The sequence below is a fragment of the Hordeum vulgare genome, chromosome 2H, assembly GCF_904849725.1.
Source record: "Hordeum vulgare subsp. vulgare chromosome 2H, MorexV3_pseudomolecules_assembly, whole genome shotgun sequence".
Taxonomy (NCBI): domain Eukaryota; kingdom Viridiplantae; phylum Streptophyta; class Magnoliopsida; order Poales; family Poaceae; genus Hordeum; species Hordeum vulgare.
Window position 1 is genome coordinate 407,830,984 of NC_058519.1, and position 21,698 is coordinate 407,852,681.

General features: G+C 42.6%; 1 protein-coding gene across 1 annotated transcript; it reads left to right on the plus strand.

Moving 5' to 3' along the window:
* Positions 1–2,338: 2,338 nt before the first annotated feature.
* On the plus strand, positions 2,339–20,134 carry LOC123426436 (protein MICRORCHIDIA 4-like). Its single transcript, XM_045110276.1, has 20 exons — positions 2,339–2,743; positions 3,609–3,686; positions 3,845–3,879; positions 3,961–4,039; positions 4,938–5,030; positions 5,145–5,229; positions 6,101–6,176; positions 6,393–6,521; positions 6,824–6,922; positions 7,005–7,106; positions 7,625–7,783; positions 7,874–7,969; positions 8,347–8,398; positions 8,472–8,583; positions 8,728–8,795; positions 16,502–16,875; positions 17,679–17,776; positions 18,363–18,438; positions 19,198–19,320; positions 19,399–20,134. The coding sequence occupies exons 1-20, from the start codon at positions 2,371–2,373 to the stop codon at positions 19,468–19,470; spliced, it is 2,379 nt and encodes a 792-aa protein (XP_044966211.1). The 5' UTR covers positions 2,339–2,370; the 3' UTR covers positions 19,471–20,134.
* The last annotated feature ends 1,564 nt before the right edge of the window (positions 20,135–21,698 follow it).

Below are 21,698 nucleotides of genomic sequence, written 5' to 3' on the forward strand. Positions count from 1 at the left end.
AGAGATGAACTAGGTTTTTGAGAGGAGATGATGCCGATGAAGATGTTGACGAAGATTGGCCTCCCAAGATAAGAGGGTTGTTGGTGATGACGACGATCTTGATTTCCCCCTCCGGGAGGGAAGTTCCTCCGGCGGAATCGCTCCGCCGGAGGGCAAAAGTGCTCCTGCCCAGGTTCCGCCTCGAGACGGCGACGCTTCGTCTTGAAAGTCCACCTCTTATTTGTCTCAGGGTAAAAGAGAATTTATACCACAAGATGATCGCCAGAGGTGGGCCAGGGGCCCCACTAAACAACAACGACAAATACAACGACAACGACGCCAACGACAACGATAACAACAACGACAACGACGACGACAATAACAACGACAACGACGATGACGACAATAACGACGATAACAACACCAACAATACCGACAACAACAATGACAACGATAATGTCAATGACAATGACAACAACGACGACGACAACGACAGCGACAGGCAACGAGAGTGACAATGACAAAGACAACGACACCACCACCACCACCACCACCAACAACAACAACAATGACTACGACGACAACAACAAAGACAACAATGACTACGACGACAACAACAAAGACGACAATGACAACAACGATAACAACAATAACAACGATGACGACAATAACAACAATAATGTCAATGACAGTGACTACAATGACGAGGACAACAACGACGACAACGACAATGACCGACAATGACAACAACAATGATAAAGACAACGATAACAACACCAATAACAACGATAACAACAAGGACAACGAGAACAACAACGATGACAACGACGACAATAACAACGACAATGACAATAACAACGACGACAACAACAACAACAACAACAACAACAACAAAACAAGAACAAACACGACGACAACAACAACAACAACAACAACAACAACAACAACAACATCAACATCAACAACAATATCAAGAACAAGAGCAACAACAACAACAACATCACCATCGACAACAACAATATCAAGAACAAGAGCAACAACAATAGCAACAACAACAACAACTACAACAACTACAACAACAACAACAACAACAACAACGATGACCCACAACGACGGTGACAACGACAACGCCGCCATGGTTATGCGAATCCGGTCCTTCTTGATCTGGGGCGTAGAGAAAGAATGGGCCGGGAAGCACGATTCAAGTGGAATCGATTCACAAAGGGAAACGTTTCCATACGGCGCGCCGGCCGAACCGACGCGTCGGTCGCTCCCTCGCGCGTGCGGGCCCATGCAACATTTTTCGCACGCTGGTCAGTGGATGCAACATTTTTTGTCTAAATTTGTTGCAAACAGCGTCATATTTGTTGCAAGCGTTTTTTACTACATTTGTCCAGTAAAAAAGTTGCATATACGTTTGGTTGCAACTTCAGTTCGTCGGATTTTTTGTTATAAATGTTTTTTACTTTTGCTACAACCGACATCATTTTTTGCTGCAACCGTTCACTAAAAAAGTTGCATACACGTTCATGTAGATATTTGTTACAACCGGTGTTTGACTTTTGCTACCACGCACCATCAGATTCGTTTTTTGTTACGATCATGTAGATATTTTTTTTGCTACAATTTTTGTTTTGTTGCATCGGAAGAAAAAATGTTGCATGAATATCCAACGGTGCAGACGCGCGGGGTTGGTGGATCGTGCGGCCCGCACGCGGCCGGTCGAAAGTTTCGGCCGGCGCGCCGGCGCAGATCACTCCCCATTCACAAATGAGGGTGTTGGGTTGGGTTGAGTTGAGGGGATCGGGGTGACACGGAGAGGTAGGATGGTTGGCAGACCATGATGTGTGCTCTGTAGAATAATTGTTTTGACACGTTAATCTGGTGGTAGACCATTGTCATAATATGGGCAGCAGGATGTGTGTACGTAGTTGATTCGATCGAAGGTTACTAATTATCTCGTGTACAATTAGCTGTGTGATTTTAGGAAATTTATGCTTGGTGTAGTGGACAAGTGTCTGGACTGACCGAGCGGCGTACAGGGGCCGTAGATGCTCCGACAATTCCGCGCGTGTGGCCATCTGTGAACGACACGGGTTAAATAGTCGGGGAAATCGAACGTACTACTCATGGTGTAGTAGCTGTTTCGGGGCTACATTTACCACACTGGCATATCGCTCTTCAATCCACCTGCCAAAGTTGGGCGGCCACTGACAGGTGGCCTCCACCAAAGGTGCTCATCATGGGGCACAGGTCAGCGTTGCACTATAAAAGTCCTCGGGGATGTAAAGGGCAAAATAAAACTCGAGAAATCAGGAAAAGAGGCCCGGATTTACGCCCCCCCCCCCCCCACCCCCACACACACACCACCTCCACCTTTCGGTTTCGCTCATGAACCCCCGGGTGGTGAAAACTGAGGCGCCAGAGGAGCGCCTCACGCCGCCGGCGACTGCCGCGGCCGCCGCCTCCGGCAGCAGTGGACCGCGTGCCCCGGTGCAGTTCATAGAGCTAAGCAGCAGCGACTCCGATTCGGACGGCGGCGTTGGCGGCAGCGCAAAGCGGTCGCGCAGCGCGGCGAGGGACAGCGGCGCGGGGAAGCGGGCTAGGGTTTCCGCGGGGGCCGTGGTCGGCGTGGACGTGCCCCCTGGCTTCCTCGATCCGCTACCCGCGCTTCCGCAGCCGCCGAGGGCCACGACGAAGCAGTTCTGGAAGGCCGGGGACTACGACGGGAACCCGGCTGGGGCTGTGGAGCCGCCGCCATCCGGTATTATATTTCATCTTCTTACTATTCGTGTGAAGCCACCGCCTGTTCTCATTGCTTTATCTGCATGCGGTGTTCCCGTCAGACATGGCTAATTAGATTTAAGAGCGAATTTTTCTTCCCGTTTCCCCTTTTTTTCCTGTTAATTTTTATACGTGCAGAAGGTTGAGCGGTGCGCCAATGCTTTAGGAATCTGAGCCGTTTGGTTCTTTACTGAGGAAACTCACGCGATCTGACATTTGAGATTCTTGCAACAAATAGCGTGCGAATAGAATGGGGAACACAAATAAACCCTACCTGTATGAACGGCGGACCATTCATCATTTTTATCAAAACATAATATTCTGGGTTTGCATTGTGGAGTGGATCACAACGAGATCAACTTCGACCAAACCAAGACTACATTTAGCATAGAAAATGTCTTTGATGCTCCTGTCCATGATTTCATTGTAAACCATTTCCGACTGCTGCCAGGGCATTTTGGCCAGCTTTTGATGAATGCCAGCATCCAACAAGGCCCTAAGCGAATTAATGTACCACAAGTTGTACATCTGCATAGTTTTGTGCTGATACTTCTCAAACCAAGTGCATGAATATGTCAAGCAATAAGATGGAATATACTTCTAATTGCGTGGGCTGTAAACATTCTCATTTCAATCAATGTCCTGGCTTTATCTGATGGAGGATAGCAGCTCAGTTGGCATATTTTTTATTTATCTTAGATAGTTATGTGTTTCAATAGGGATGAGCCTTGTTGAATGGACGGAAAGAAATTTCTTGGGAACTTGTTACCTTTTTTCTCTTCACCATTAAAAATATCAACAGGCATGTTCGTCTTACTTTTTGTATTCTCACCTACTTATTTCAGCATCTGGATTGGAGCATGTCCGCGTGCATCCTAAATTCTTGCACTCAAATGCAACTAGCCACAAGTGGGCTCTAGGGGGTATGGTCATCATCTTCGTTTCACCTTGTTCTTATCTTTCTTGTTTTCTCACACAAACACTTAAGCAGACACACCAATCAGCAATGCATTTTGTTCACATCACCCTTCAATCTTTGATCATATCAGTTGGCTAATATATACTTTGATCAATGTTACAGCTTTGGCTGAGCTTCTGGACAACTCACTTGATGAAGTAAGCTAGAGAAGATATAAGTTGTTCTAGTCTGTAGAATCAAATCCTTGCCTGTTTACTGATTGGCTGTTCCTTTTTCAGGTTAGAAATGGAGCTACGTTTGTGAACATTGACATGTTGGAGAACAGTAAAGACAAAACAAGAATGCTCCTTGTTGAAGGTGCAAAGAATTCTGTCCTGTTTATTTATACCGATGATGACATGTACTTCGTTCTTGTTATTTGACTAGGAAACATATTGAAAATAAGAATATCTCTACCTGGATCAAGTTACCAAAAGTAACATGTCTCGCTTAACAACAACAACAACAAAGCCTTTAGTCCCAAACAAGTTGGGGTAGGCTAGAGCTGAAACCCGTAAGATCTCGCAACCAACTCATGGTTCTGGCTCATGGATAGCTAGCTTCCATGCACCCCTGTCCATGGCTAGTTCTTTCTGTGATACTCCAGTCCTTCAGATCTCTCTTTATGGACTCTCCCATGTCAAGTTCGGTCTGCCCAGATCTCTCTTTACGGACTCCTCCCGCTGGACTCATGATAGACCTAAACATGAACTTATACAGCTAATTACCACCAGTTTAAACTAAGAGCAAACTGCGTCCTAACAATTGTTATTGTTTTACTTAAGCACATAAGTTTTTTTACTCCACCTCATCAGATCTGAGATTCCTAAAATTATTAATTATTTTCTTGTATTTACACAACATGTTATATGGAGTATCAGTATACAACACTCTAGCATAGGAAGCCCTTGTCCCATATGCCATATTAAACACATGATGTTTTGTTCTATATTCATCTCACCAATTATTTGACGGATGAAGCAAATCTAGTTTAGAGAAACATACAAAATAAAACCTAATGGATAAAATAGTCTGACTACCTTACAAGTTTATAAGCTCCTTATTCTCTCAGCTCCTCAATACAATCCAATTCAATGTTATTTCTAATTTAAGTGCAATACCTTGTTAGGATAGCAAGTTGAGATAGAAATACAAATGGAGCAACAGTGACATAATTTTATATATTTATGTTATTTTTTTTTAACTTATTGCCTAGATAATGGTGGTGGAATGGACCCAGATAAAATGCGTCAATGCATGTCCTTGGGTTATTCGGCCAAGAGTCAAGCTGCAAACACCATTGGACAATGTAAGTTGGAAGAGTAAATTATCTGAACACCTGCAGTTGATGCATTGGAATTATGTTTTAGTATGCAGGTCAAACTATGAAAGCTTTTCATTTCCTTGAGTTGCTGCCTTACAGATGGAAATGGTTTCAAGACAAGCACAATGAGACTTGGTGCTGATGTTCTGGTCTTTTCCCGTAGTCGTGGAAAGGAAGGCAAAAGGTTATTGCAGCATCTTGCCCATCACTGTGGCAACTTGATCTAGATGATGGCTGTTACCATGAATATTGTGCAGGCTTACCAAACTGTCTAAATAACGTTTGTTTAGTAATAATGTAATAGCAAATCAAATCGGTTCAGTTTATATACCAGGTCAAAATTTGATATCTCCTGGTATAGTGTATAGAATATAGAGATAGCATATAAATCTAATTGTATCTGCAATGCAAGTCTTCCTTGTCGTGTTATTCCTTCATCACTCAAGTATTTAGCACATTGACTAATTTAATTTGTATCGCCAACGTATTATGATGGGAACCGTAAGTCAAAATTTTGTTTTGGAAATGTATATTATGATGGGAATCATCAGTCAAAATTTTGTCCTGGAAATGTTGAGAGGTAAAATAATACTTACTTGGAGGAAAGGATGGAGTAGTTTGTAACAACACAGAGTATAGTGGGAGGAGATAGCCTTTGTTTTATCAGTTGTGATTCTCATAATATACTCCCTTCATTTCAGAATATAATGTGCATCAGTTTTCGTGCAAGTCAACCTTATGCATGTTTGGCCATGGTTAATAGAGTAAAATACCAACATCTACAATACAAATCTAATGATAGAAATTTGGTATTGCACATATTCATTTTTTTTCTTCTAAAAACTTGGTCAAACATGCACATGTTTGACTCTTGAAAAAATTAACACACCTTATATTTTGGAACGGAGGGAGTACTATGTGACCATCACAATTAGTTCTTTTTTTCAGTTTACACGGTTATATGAGCTGCATGTTGTGGACTTCCTAGTTCTACACATTTTGAGTTGTTTTCCTTACCAAGAAACTGAGATCTATTGTTTTCAATTTGCATGAAGGCCCACACAAAGCATTGGCATGCTATCTTATACCTTTCTGAGGAGCACTTGTAAAGAGGATATTGTTGTTCCAATGGTAGGATCATTGCTCTGTCAAAATTGCTAGTCTCAAATTTCTGATATACTGTATCATATACTTCTCTATTGTCATTTTTGCAAATGCTTACTTGGAAAAAGAATGAGTTATGTTTGTTCATTGCGGTTTATACGAAGATTAAGTTGCTGGAAATCTGTTATGCCAAGTGTTTAATGTTTTAATTCTAAAATTTCCAATGTTTGTGAAACTTTGCAGATTGATTATGAAAAAAATGGAATGAATTGGACAAGAAAGCTGCGGAGTACATTTGCTGATTGGAATACAAGCCTACAAACTATCATTACATGGTCACCATATGGAACTGAAGCAGAACTGCTTGAACAGGTATAGCTTATGCTGCATCACATATGCATTGTGAGTTGTGACACAACGATGATACCCTTTTTTCATGATTAATGTTGGAAAACCAAAAACGTCAAATAAGTGGCAGTTTAAAATAGAGAACTCTTGATATGATTGCTGACAAGAAAAATATTGTAAATTTGGTACGTGTGATGGGGAGTTGTATATATGTTTAATTTTCCATCTAATTTAGATTTAAAAATGAAGAATTTACAGCATGTCATATTTTTGCGAGGACGATATGATTATCTCCTGTTCAAAGTTGCTGTACATTACATTTGCAGTTTAGTTCTATAAAGGAACAGGGGACTCGAGTTATCATTTACAATCTTTGGGAAGACGACCAAGGAGATCTGGAACTTGACTTTGATGCTGATGTAAATGTAAGTTTGAATAGCTAACACTGTGCCACCATATTTTGGTTTATCAACAAACAATGGTTTCTAACGATGTTTGAAAGGGCAGGATATTCAACTCAGAGGCGGTAACCGTGATGAGAAAAATATCGAGATGGCTAAGCGGTTTCCTACCTCCAAGCATTTCCTTACATATAGGCATTCATTGAGGGTAAGTTCACAATGATGTGTTGGATTGACTAATGGTCGATACTATATGTGTCCTTAAAATGGTAGTCTAATCATGTGAACTTTGGTATTACCGTATTAGGCCGTTGTAGTGTCTCCATTTTCAGATCGACCAATAACTGATAGTGTATTTGCATTGGAACATTTGCAACCTCAGGGCCCAGGACGTCATTGATGCAGCGACAAAAATGATAACTGTTGCTTGCTAAAAAAACTGAATAGTAATAGCTGAATCTTTTATATCCCATCTGGATTACTTATAAACTGTGTGAGCCTACTGAGCTGTTCATGTGTGTGATTTTTGTCAAGTGTACCGAATGCTTGCAGTTTTATAGGTTCGTTTGCAACATCGAAATTGTTCCCTGCATTCATTTGTTTTAGAAACTAGAATCTGTATCTCTCTGCCACATTATAATGATTATGTTTTTTTTTTTGGTCCTAGTTTGCATTATTGCTTTGAGATGTGTTGCTGAGTATGACTTGTGTAATCTCCCTTTGCAGAGTTATGCTTCTATTTTGTATCTCCGACTTTCGGATGCTTTCCAAATTATTTTACGTGGAAAAGAGATTGAGCACCATAATATTGTGACTGACATGATGCTGAAGAAAGAGGTTACATACAGGCCGGTTGCAACTAATGGACTTCCAAAAGATTCAAATGTAGAAAACTATAACCTTTTAACCTTTTCCTGAATCCTCATGACGTATCAGTAGCTCATTACTCACCAAATTTGATCTTCTATGTCTCAGATGGTAGCTGATGTGACGATTGGCTTTGTTAAGGATGCAAAATTCCATATTGACGTCCAAGGATTTAATGTATATCATAGGAACCGTCTGATAAAGGTTTCTCTCTATGTGTAATCTTTTTCTTGGTTGCGAGGTTTCAGTCCATTTCTTTTCTAATCTAGCTATTATAATGATTGCTTTCAAAGACTACCAATTTATTTTGTCATATATTGATCATTGGTGGGTGGTGTAGATCATGCTTTTAAGCTTGATTAGTTATGAATATTCTCTACACATCTACTTAGCAGATGATGTTTCTTTGTTCGTGTTGTTGCTATTAGTCTGTCCACTTCCAATTATACTAGCAATTGAATGATCTTAGGAAATGTCACTGACCTTTATGAATAAAGCAGGAAGTATTCTCGCTGTAGAACTCTATTTTATATCGCTCGATTGTTTTATTATCACATTAAATTTTTATTTGTTTCTTCTAGCCTTTCTGGAGAGTGTGGACTGCTTCGGGAAGTGGTGGGCGTGGTGTTATAGGTAGGTCACTCTGGTCTGCTGGTATTGTTTTCTGTTTGTTAGGGGCTCGAGAAATAATCAATTTAATCTGCAGGTGTACTTGAAGCTAACTTCATAGAGCCAGCTCATGATAAGCAGGATTTTGAGCGCACAACTCTTCTAGCAAGGCTTGAAGCACGATTAATTCAAATGCAGAAGGATTACTGGTTCGTTTTATTATCATTCTCTTTGATTTGTCACTTGGCACACCAGTACGCAGAGGAAGTTATATTCTGGCTATTATTGTGGCTTGTTAATTAGCAGAAGTATTGTTTCAATTTACACCCATCCCACCCTTCTCTCTGCCATAGGTCAGGAAATGCTCATCGGATTGGTTATGTTGGGGCTCGCTCTTTCAGAAGTCCTGAAACAGGAAGAGGTAATTGAATGATCGGCGTTTCATCTGTTTAATTTTTCTATGACTTGTTAGCGCTTTACTAATTTTGGACATGGGCTACTTTAGAATTTCTTACGTTTACCATCAAGAGTTCTAAAATATCAAGTACTGTAAGACTTGTGGTTCTGTAGTATTCTTTATTCCCTCTATTCGTCTTTTTAAAGTATTACTGTCCATTTTTAAAACACTAGCTAATTGCCCGTGCGTTGCAACGGGGGTGTTTCAACACCAATCGTGCTCCCGCAATATACCTTACACCCGCCATATTCTAGATTTCGGTAAGATTTGATTTGATTTGAGTATGGATAGGGAAAGGCAAGAAATGTTTTGATTTAGTTGAGGTTTTGGTAATATTTGATTTGGGTATGGGCAGGGGAAGGAACTGGTAAGAAGGAAAATGTATCAACTCCCCTTTCATAGTAGAGATTAATTACTGATATACACAAAAGTATTTAGAATTCTCATGCGCAATTGTTTTATCCCAGTTACATGAAAAATAGATCATTGTATACATAGATATTGAATCAAGCAGACATTACAAGTGTGCAATCCAATCATTGTAAATTATGTTTTTTTTTCTGCATTGCTGCTATTGTTCTCCAAGTAAACTAATGTGGATTTTTCTACTACTAATAATGAAACGGGATTTACAAAAGTAGGGAGGAGCTGTATGCTGCATCGTGCTCAAAGCCACAACATGCGATTTGATGTACCTAGATAGGTCACTTAATGATGTACAAAAATTGTGTTAGCCATTCAGATAACTTTACTCCTTCGAGCGAGACCAATTGTCTACTTAGTTTCTGCACACAATTCACTAATCTTGAATTTGGACATTTTGAACTGTCAAGATTAAAGAACAAAGTGGGTTTATAAGGAGAACACAATGTTCTTTTAGGGAATCGTTTTAGCTGGATGATTTTGATCTTTCATTAGATTTGATAAAAGAAGTAAGTTATACGATTTAGTTCGACGCAATGTTGCAAATCTGATGGTTGAAATGGTTATGGTTTACAAAGGAAATTGCAGTGAAGGTACACGGACTTGGCGTGCGGGTTCATTGTAGTCCATGAAGTTGTAAGATGCAATGGACTAGTCCATGAACTTGACTCGTCGGGTTCATTTTGGTCAAAACCGAGTCGGTTCAGGCTAATCGTGCCTCCGTGGCACGCAAGCAAACAAGCCATGTATTTCTGCAAATAAAGACCAAGGTTTAAAAAAATCACATTAAAAACCTGTTCCATGGGAGTTGTCGCAATGGAGGAGGTGATTGAGATCTCGGATGGGAAGGAGAGTGGGTCGTCATAGCGTGCCACTAGTCCAGTGGCGCCCACAAAGAGTCCCTTGTTGTCGTGACCACACCTAAGGCCTCTTCCAATGCAAAGGTGCTTAGATGTGTGGTGCTAAGTGTATTAAATGTCTTAGCAACTCATGTCCCCAATGCATATGTGCTTAGCTCTTGGGTGATAAGCTTCCTTCATTTAATTAGTTGTAGACTCAGAATAGTGCTTCCAACTAGGTACACGCACTTAGCACCGTTTCTTCTTGGGGTCACCAAAGTACTCTCTCTCTCTCTGTGTTCTTAATTAACTTGCCAGTTGCCACATCAGATTTTATGCCTACCTGGCAGCCTTAGCACCTTTACATGGTGGAGCATTGGGAGGGGCCTAACGAAGCCGCCGACAGCGTAGGAGCCGTCACCACAGGCCACCTCTAAAAGCTAGGTCCAGGTACTGCTGAGGCAGGGTCAGTGTCTTGATGCATTTAGTTGCAGGTAATATTGGAGAAGAGGAAGAGGTCAGAAACTGGGTCGAATTGGTTGTAGCAGTCGCCGCTGGGCTGGCATTGAAGCCAGGTGACTTCACTGGCAGTGTTGAGCACCATGTGGGCCTACCACACGTGATGGCCCATGCCGACATGGGATAATTACTCACACCGGCACTGCCCGATCAGGATATCACGGGGCTTGTATCTCCTTTGTGGGAGCCTTGCTGGCATGAGGTCGGCTTCTGTGAGCCCATTTGGGCTAGCACCTCGTGCGCGGAACACGGGGTGGAGCTGCAGGGTGAGGTCACTCTCTTTTGTCCCGCTCCTCAGCTGTTGCTCAAATACCTCGAGGGAAATGAGCAGGTTTAGGAACCGAGAAGAGGATTGGGGAAAACATAGGGACCTGATCTCAAAACGGTGCTGAGTTGGTTTGGCTTCATCACATGTCGCGCACGTGACTGATTGGACAGTTTGTCGGCATGTAGGCATGATTAGCCTGAAGTGCCTTTGTTTGGATAAACCTGTGAGCCAAGTCTTCATGGACTGGTCCATTTTATTGTATAGCTTCATGGGCTAAAGTGAACCCAGAAGCCAAGTTTGTCGACCTACGCTGCAATTACCTCCTTACAAATTAAGCTATAAAATATTCCTGAGAAAAATACGACGACCGTAATGGACATGTTACCTGCTTAAAACTGTGATAGTTGGTGGACCCTTGTGACAGAGAAACCAGTCAAGGGAGTCAAGTAAGAAAGCCGTGATAGTACAGGGAGTTCCGTGCAATTTTCTCTTATTTAAAGGAAACATCATGTTTATTTTTGGGTGCATTAGCATTCTTCCTTTTAAAAATTGTGTTTAATTTCCACATTTTGTTCCTTTTAAAAACATCATGACCCAAACTTCTGCATGATCAATTTTGTTTGTTTAATTTCCACATTTTGTTCCATTTGAGGCGGATATGCGTATTTCCTGTCACTGGTATGTGGGGAGCCACCTGTTTGTGAACTCAAATAGCTTCTTTTGGATCAGGGGCACTTCTTAAAAAAATGAGGTTATAGATTAGACTGGCAGAAGTTAAACATCCAAAAGTGTTGTCTTTTCTCCTATAGAAATAAATGGGCCTGGACAGTGAACTAACCAGTTTAGAGCAGGCCATCTATCGTTACAGACCTATTAGAGCAGGCCATCTAGCTCAAAATGGATATTGTTCCTAGACATAGCATACAAATGTACTATTCTAAACTACATGAGGTAAACTCTAATTATTTGGAGATAGGTTACCTTAACATTAAAAAATACTCCCTGACAAAGTTTGAAAGCTCAAAGTAGACTTCAAAAAGCTTTGAATGAGTTCTTGTCTTCTTTTTGTTCCATGGTTATTGAAGTGTAGATGTGGATTGCCTAGCCCTTTCCATCAATTCGTACTTTTGGTTGCGTTGGCTAGTGCATGAAGTTTGACATGGTATGTGGGTCCAAGGTCTTGAGTTCAAATCTTGGCTTTCGCAATTTATCCAGCTATTGCTGCTACCCCCTGCCCCCCTGTGTCCCCACATATAGGCCTCTCGTGTCCATGTATAGGCCTCTTGAGCCATACTTCGCGTAAGCGAGGCGGTTGGCCTTCACCTAACGCTTAGGTGGGGCTTAAGCGCCCTAGGCATAGCCTAGGAAGACATGCAATTTTGGCTACTAGCTACTGCCATTGGAATATGACCCATTTGGCTTGTTTGTGCAATATTGGCATGATTTATCGCTTGAGTAGACAATTTCTTGCTTGCTGTTCCTAAAGTTATGCTTATGCCCTAGGTGAGGCGTTTGTTCGATGCCTAGCGCTTAAGCATGCCTAAGGGTTTTGAACAAAGGTCACACATGAGAGGGGGTGTCGAAGTGTATATGTGGATTGCCTAGCCCTTTCCATCAATTCGGACTTTTGGTTGGGTTGGCTAGTGCATGAAGCTTAACAAACCCAACCAAATTGGATGACCCAATGCGCAAAACATCATGAGCATATGTACTTTGAATGTGTTTGCACACGTATAAACTGATTACTAATCTCCCTATCCGAATTATATGATTAGGTAAAAGAGTTTAATTTGTTCATGGAACATGCAATAAAAAAGTTTTAAATTTTTATTTAGACCCGACATGGCAAGCCAACGTCATGTCAGGTCTAAATAAAAAAGGAGGGTTGTGATAGGCTTGGCGAGCCAAAGTCAAAACTCAGCCACTCTTATGGAGATGAAACCCAAAAGATTTTTGTTGGGGCATAACTCTCTCAGAGACATGCCACATCGAAACCTGGGTGTGGTGTTAAATGGGCAAGGGCCGGACCGTCACCCCTTGGTGGCACGCCGTATCTTGATCTGGATACGGTGGCAAGTGGGCAAGGATCGGATCGTCGCATCCTTAGTGGCGTGCTACATCGATGCCCGGGTGTGGTGGAAAATGAGCAAGGCTCTTCGCATTTGACTAGACGAGTGCGAAGGTTAAGGAAGCTAGCCGAGCCTAGGAGGATCTGCTTAGGTAGTTGGAACGTAGGGTCCCTCACAGGTAAGCTTCGGGAGTTAGTTGATACGGCGGTGAGGAGAGGTGTTGATATCCTTTGCGTCCAAGAGACCAAATGGAGGGGGCAGAAGGCGAAGGAGGTGGAGGATACCGGCTTCAAGCTATGTTACACGGGGACGGTTGCAAATAGAAACGGAGTAGGCATCTTAATCAACAAGAGCCTCAAGTATGGAGTGGTAGATGTCAAGAGGCGTGGTGACCGGACTATCCTGGTCAAGTTGGTATTTGGGGAATTGGTTCTCAACATTATCGGTGCGTATGCCCTGCAAGTAGGCCACAATGAGAACACCAAGAGGGAATAATGGGCCACAATGAGAACACCAAGAGGGAATAATGGGAAGGCCTGGAGGACGCGGTTAGGAGTGTACTGATTGGTGAGAGGCTCTTCGTAGGAGGAGATCTCAATGGCCACGTGGGCACATCTAACACAGGTTTTGAAGGGGTGCATGGGTGCTTTGGCTACAACATCAGGAATCAAGAAGATGTCTTAAGCTTCTCCAAGGCCTACGATAAGATACCACGAAATGTCATGTGGTGGGCCTTGGAGAAACACAAATGCCCAGCAATGTACATTACCTCATAAAGGACATGTATGATAATGTTGTGACAAGTGTTCGAACAAGTGATGGCGACAATGATGACTTCCCGATTAAAATAGGACCGCGCCAGGGGTCAACCTTGAGTCCTTACCTTTTTGCCTTGGTGATGGATGAGGTCACAAGGGATATACAAGGAGATATCCCATGGTGTATGCTCTTTGCGGATGATGTGGTGCTAGTCGATGATAGTCGGAAGGGGGTCACTAGGAAGTTAGAGCTATGAAGACAAACTCTGGAATCAAAAGGTTTTAGACTTAGTAGAACTAAAACCAAGTACATGAGGTGTGGTTTAAGTACTACTAGGCATGAGGAGGAGGAGGTTAGCTTTGATGGGCAGGTGGTGCCTCAGAAGGACACCTTTCAATATTTGGGGTCAATGCTGCAGAAGAACGGGGATATCGATGAAGATGTGAATCATCGAATCAAAGCCGGATGGATGAAGTGGCGCCAAGCTTCTGGCATTCTTTGTGACAAGAGAGTGCCACAAAAGCTAAAAGGCAAGTTCTATAGGACGGCAGTTCGACCCACAATTGTTGTATGGCGCTGAGTGTTGGCTGACTAAAAGGCGACATGTGCCATAGTTAGGTGTGGCGGAGATGTGCATGTTGAGATGGATTGTGGCCACACAAGGAAGGACGAGTCCGGAATGATGATATACAAGATAGAGTTGGGATAGCACCGATTGAAGAAAAGCTTGTCAAACATCGTCTGTTGGGCATATTCAACGTAGACCTCCAGAAGCCCCAGTGCATAGCAAACAGCTAAAGTGTGCTGATAATGTCAAAAGAGGCCGGGGTAGACCGAACTTGACATGGGAGGAGTCCGTAAAGAGAGATCAGAAGGACTGGAGTATCACCAAAGAGCTAGCCATGGACAGGGGTGCGTGGAAACTTGCTATCCATGTGCTAGAACCATGAGTTTGTCGTGAGATCGTTGGGTTTCACCTTTAGCCTTAACCCAACTTGTTTGGGACTAAAGGCTTTGTTGTTGTTGTATTTCGACCTGGCATGTTAATCTGCTACAAATGAGTTTGTCGTGAAGTATGTTTTCATAATAACACCGAAATTATTTACCATGTAATTATCACTACATCTTTCTCACTAGCCATAATATCTCTCTATTCAGCATACCTAGAAGGCGAGTGCTAGGCTTCGACCGATGCTAGCCGTGATAAGTCTGTTCCCCCATTGTTAGATTGAACCAACGCCAAGCCTCGATAGGCTGCTCCCCCATTGTCAGATTGAACCAACGGCAACCACAACCAACGACAACTGCCATATATGCATCTCTTTCCCGCACTGGTCAACTCTCTTCGTATCGTTCTTCTCCCAAGTGTTCGACTTGGAAGAAAAGGGAGATAGCCGACAGCGTGCAGCCCGCAGCCGCAACCAGCCTCGTATCTCCGGACACAGCCACGTTGCCACAATATCCTCACCACGCGTAACACAGTGGCTCCCATTACAGACATCACCATTGCAGCACCCCCTTTCGCCTCTCGCTGGTAGCGATGTCGCAACATCCCGTGTCGCCGGTTGTAGCAATCTGTTCGGTGGGTCGCAGCTTGCTGTCGCAGCAGCACAGTTGCCGCCATATCACTTGCAGCTCCGCCCGTCTACGGTTCCAGCATTGTTGCCATTGATTTCAGCACCGCGTCCATGCTTGCACATTCATCATGCGTTGGTCTCAACTCTATAGTGCGCCGGTTGCAGCACCATGGCTTGCCGGTCGCAGCTTCCTCCGTCGCCGGTCGCAACACTGTCTGTCGTGGTTGTAGCATACCTGCCGGCCACCCCCAGTATCCTCAGCATCCTCATCTGCAACTGTAGCATCACATGTGGTGGTCCCAACATCTTCATCTACTGGTCGATGCATCCTCGACTACCGGTAGTAGCATCTCAGCAGGCGCTGGAGGCAGCGGTGCGTGCTTCGGCACGCAGCTCTGACGCAACAGCCATGACTTGGGAGGTGGAGGAGGCGGTGGATGACGTCCATGGTGAAGAGCACTCCCCTTCCCCGTTTCAGCCCCGCTGCGCAGCTCGTCCTTGGCTCCCGCAGCAGTGCTTCCCTCGTCTTCCTCCCCTCATCCTTGCAGATTTAGTAGCCGTGAAAGGAAAGGAAAGGGCTTCTCTTTCTGAGCAAGCCCATCGAACTACAGGCACAGGGAGAGGAGGTGTAGGGAGGCGGTGGAGCGTGACGGGTGGCAACTGCCGGAACCCGCCTCCTCCGATATGGGTCGCTGGTAAAGAAAAGAGATAAGCGAGAGAGGAGATAATACATGGAAGAAGGGTTAGTGCGCTTGCGCTGGATGGAAAATTCTGGAGAGCCTGCCGCGCGCGCATAGGCCCCAGCTGGGACTCATGGCGTCACACGCAGTGACCGGTCTCGCGCTCGGCCGGACGGCCGATTCTAGACATTTCCTTACCTAGAAGGCACATACTTTCATTAATACTCGTGAAATTGGAACATACTTTCTCATATTAGATGGAGTAGTAATGCCATCTAATTTGACATGCATGGTCCAATCCATAATTTGTTACTTCAATGTCTATCTCAGATAGGCATGCTTGTCAAACAATGATTGTGAAATAGGAGTAGTAATAAAAGGGGTTTATGTCAAAGCTACATGTATGTTACTGTGCTAGTGTCCAAATCATAGGCATTTCTTTAGTGGGCTGCATTTCTTCAATAGCAATTAAATTATTTTGCTTTTCAGATAACCAGCTGTTTCTTGACAAATATTGCTTTTATTCCTTTTATCAGAAAACTCTCCTGAAGGTTCCCCAGGAGCACAACCATCCCCAGGTCATTCTGGGAAAGATTATCCAAAACAGCGCAACGCTGGTAAATCACATCCTACCTCCAGTAAAAAGAGCGGGAAAACAAGCACACCGTTTAGTTGTCAACAGGCTGAGAAGTCTGCCAGGACTAAGCGATCCGCGAGCTCAATACTGCATGGGTTACCAGACACAAGCGACGACAGTGATTCTGAGTTCGTGAACACGCCATCATTAACTTCAAAATCTCATATCCTGAGTGCGCACAGAAAATATTTCCAGAATGAGAATACTAGTTTTGCAACACCCGCGTCCAATGGAACAACAGAAAAAGAGAGAAGCATAACCGAATCTCAGCTGGTAATTTTTCTTCTATGTTTCAATATGGTGTTAACGTCTATTTCATTATATATATATATATATATATATATATATATATATATAAATTTATACAAGTGTGACAGATGACTTTCCTACCCCATCTACACTTCAAACCCTTTTTTCCTACAGAATGATGCATGTGGCTTTGAAAAGTGTGCTTCTATTACAACACTTACACCGCTTATCATCTTTAGTCCTCTGATCTACAGTATTTCTTTTCAGTATATATTTTTGTTTGATTTTTGGGACAAGTTAATATGCATTGAACAGTGAAGTATCATGAGCTGATAATCTTGGATGGTTCAGAATTTTTCTTACTGGACAAATCCATGGTTGACTTCCTAGTAGCATAGTTATAAATAGTATTTCTGCCCTACAGACTGGAAGGCAAATCTGCAATGAATGCTAGCTACCCTAATAAAAAACACATTGAACTTCAGGTGGAGTCATTACAAAATGCAGATTAATGTAGTGAAATTTTTGTGTGAAGGCTATCCTTCAAAATGACATTCTTTACTTGTTTTATAAGTATAATAATGCACCCGTGTTACCTGCACACTACAATTGTTTTGTAGTTACTGTTGTATAATGTAATTATATGCTTCTATTTTTCACTCGCCTTCCAAATTATATTGTTTACCTATTTATATATATGGTGAACCTTACTTATATACATGCTACATTTTTTTGTACTCCATAGTTATTACTGTTGGATAATGTTAATACATTTACGGATGTTATTGAAAACAGATTTTATTATCTTGAACATATTTTCTCTTCAGGAACCAAATGCAAGAAGTAACGTTGATGGACATTCCATTGAAGATCATGAACCTGTAATCAAGCAATTGAGGGATGAAAACTCATCATTAAAGGAAAGGTAAATATCAGCAGGGCTTGGCTATTTTTCATGTTATCATTATACAGCCAGTAATGCAATATCAGTTCCTCGATGTGGACTGGATGAAAATGTTTGAGAATGGATGAAACAAATGTTGAGAACATCATGTTATTTCATGTTTCCGACTGTCATTTTCTTGCGCCACTCCATGTTATTTAACTGCTGAGGGATTGGGTCTACCTTCTAGTAAGTATTTTTTAGGGGTTTCACTGGCTGAGATGGGTAACAAGTACAATAATCTGGACTTCGGATTGCGTGCCAAAATCAAAATACAAGATATCTGAAAATGGATCTGCATTATTTACTTTTTTCTTATGTCGAAACTAGCAGATAAGTGTGATGATGTTCTAAATTAGTCTTGTGAGACACACTTGCAAAATAATTTGAAGGAAAGTGTAAAGTGGTAAGTTCAAGTCCACAGCATATGTGATCAATAGAATGATTTGTGCCGCTGCTTGTCATGGCTTTCTGCAACTATCAGTATTTGTGAATTTTACTATGATATCACATCTTATCTTGAGATTACGATAAGATGACCTATTTTTTGGTGCTGCTCTTCTGTCAGGTTATCGATCGTGGAAGAGACAATGTCGCAAGAGCTGGTTATAGAACGGGACAAGGTCAAGTCTTTGACAGAGAGGGTATGTGCTTATGTCTTCCCACATGCAAACTGTAGTGTCTTGAACTACTCCCTCCGTTCCTAAATATAAGTCTTTTTAGAGATTTCACTACGGACTACATACGGAGCAAAATGAGTGAATCTACACTCTAAAGTATTTAGGAACGGAGGGAGTATTTGTTACTTGTGTAACCCATGTTGGCGTTTTGGTTTACAGTTTGTAAGGAACATTATGGTGCTGTTATGCTGCAGTAATTTGGATATTTTCTCCAAAATAAGTACTCTACAAACCATTTAAATCGTCTGGTACTTGTGCAAATAACCATATGATCATTTTATGTTCCCACCGACAGTGGGGCAAAAGTTTGGTGTTGCAACCCTTAGCATTATTTCGGAAACTATTGTCATTGTAATTCTATTGCTTAATACTCCAGTAGGTTTAGATAAGAACCTGAACTGTTTGGTGCTGGAAAATCCTACTTTTGCAGGCCTTATTGTTCATTAGTTGTTTCTGTTTGGTGAGTACCTGTCTAGCATTATAAGTAACATTTTTTTTACAACCATCACAACATCAACCAATTACCAATGTTCTTTTCCTCGCAAATAAAAGAACCTTATTACTCCCTCCCTAAACTAATATAAGAGTATTTAGAACACTATTTTAGTAATCTAAATGCTCTTATATTAGTTTACAGAGGGAGTACTATGCAAGGCATGATCAATGTGAAGAGTTTATGTACTGTATTATATTAGTGGTCTCTAATCTGTCTTCATTTTGCAGCTGGAGGATCTGCAGAGACAACTTGATACTGCAAACAAGGAACAAGAAGCATTGATTGATATCTTTTCAGAAGAAAGAAGTCGGCGAGACGAAGAAGAGGAAAATCTAAGACAAAAGCTAAAGGTGAGTGAGTTTCCTTTGGTACCATATTGCAGCATCACATGATGTTATCTCCCAGCATGCTTCGTCTTTGATTGGCAGGAAGCATCGAACACCATACAAGAGTTGCTTCTGGAGAAATCAAAGGATGGCAGGAAAGGTCAAAAGGTGTGAGAAACTCACCATGTTGCTACGGCCTCCCTAACCCGGGAGACTCCAGTTTCATGTTTTCACGCCCTGGGGCATGGCATAGCAGTTGCTTTTGCTCTAGCTTGTGTACGGCCAATGGCCCTCTATGTTTAGCCCCGCCCCACCTTTGTTTAGAGTTGAGAGTGGTAGTTGAATCATCTCGTCCAGGGTAAGCTTGCAGCGCTTTGTGTATAGCCATGAATGAGATGACCAATAAGTTGATTCAATGTAAGGTAGAATGACCACTCGTGTGTCCATGTCTACCCGTCTCACCTTTGTTTAGAGCTGAGTGCTACCTGCATCATCTCGTCCAGGGCAAGCTTCGAGGCTTCGAGCGTTTGGTTTATGGCCATGAGTTCTATCTAAAGTAGAATGACAACTTAGCTATGAAAGTCTGCATCGAATTGATACCAGTTTTCCCAAGAGGTCGAGGCAGTAGTTCAGCCTAAATTCAAGGAATAGGTAGTGTTGGGTACCATCTGCTCGTGTTAGTTTTTTGTCCCTTGTTTTCATATTAGAATTACGCAAGTGTCTGGTGTAATGAGGCGTGGGCTCCCTTTGCTTCGACTTGTACATGCTCCAGATGAGAGAACGAGCGGCCACATTTCCATCAGCTTTTAGCTCCTTTTCAGTGTGTTTGATATGCTTACATACAAATAGTCGGTTTCATTTCTATCTTATACAGTGTTATTGATATACTACACTTTTATTAGGCTTAGTGAACCTATTTGTATGATAGTACCAATTTAAGAGCATGGCTAATAATACAACCAACTGCTAGCTGCTGATTGTGCAGCTACTAGCTAATTGGAATGCTTGGTGTTCCATATGAAAAAAAATAAAAATAAAATACAACCAACTGCTGTCTAATACTCCCTTTGATTGGGTTTATATGTTGGGCATGAGTTATTAGGACTTTGCGTGCGCGGGGAGAGAAATACTTCTGAAATCCATAGTTCAATCAATTCCCACGTTCAGTATACTGAGTTGTTTCCTTCTGACAAAGAAACTGTGCAAGAGCTTGACTTCCAATATGCCAAATATTGGTGGAGCAGCTCAATTGACAGAAGATCCCTTCATTGGATATTATGGAAATCCCTTCATTGGATATTATGGAAAAATCTCACGGTACCAAAATGCAAAGGCGGTATGGGATTTCGTGATTACCATCTGTTTAACTTGGCACTATTGGGGAAGCATGGGTGGAGGTTTATGACCAATCCGAACTCATTATGTGCCACAGTTTTGAAGGGGAGGTATTTCCCCGATAGTGATTTTATGCATTATGTGCCAGAGTTTTGAAGGGGAGGTATTTCCCCGATAGTGATTTTATGCAGGCCCAAGCACCACACTCTGCATCGGCCGTATGGCGTGCCATCATCGCCGGAAGGGAAGCTCTCGAAGTGGGAGTGGTTCAGCGGGTTGGGGACGGCTCCATCATTAACGCATGGACCGACAAATGCATCCCAACCACTGTCTCCCGGTCCCCAATTATCAAGCCTGCGATCACAAGCGTGGAGCGGGTGAGTGATCTGATTGATAGCAGCAACTGGATTTGGAGACGAGACCTAGTTCGAGGAACATTTGCCACACCAGATGCTGATGCCATTTTAAATATACCACTTCGGCGAGGTGGAGGAGAGGACTTCCTTGCGTGGGCACATGAGAAATCAGGCAACTACAGTGTGAAATCAGCGTACCGAGCCTTGTTGAACCGCAACGAGCAACAAGCTCTAGGCGAAGGGTCCGGAACCGGAACTTCAGTTGATCAAACACACATGTGGAAAGCACTTTGGTCTCTCAAAGTTGTCCCTAAGGTGCGTGTCTTCTGGTGGCGTGTCATGCGCGACATTCTACCTGACGAGAAGACGCTGCAATACAGACATATTCGAGATGTCAGTTTATGCAAACTTTGCCGAGCACATGAAGAAGACCTTGAACATGCGCTAATTCATTTCTCGCATGCGAGACAGTTCTGGGACAAAGCTCGCCTTGTACTGGACGTCAAGCTGCAGAGACTACACCCGTCTTCCTGGGCTGGCGACATTTTATGTGGGTCTATGTTCACCACCAAGGAACGAGCAACGATTATCACGATAATGTGGTCCATCTGGAGTTCTCGCAATAGATGGACGCATGATGGAGAGAAGTTTGATCCGGTGAGCTCCATTAAACTCACTCGAGAGGCTTTGGCCTTGCTTGACGTACCAAAA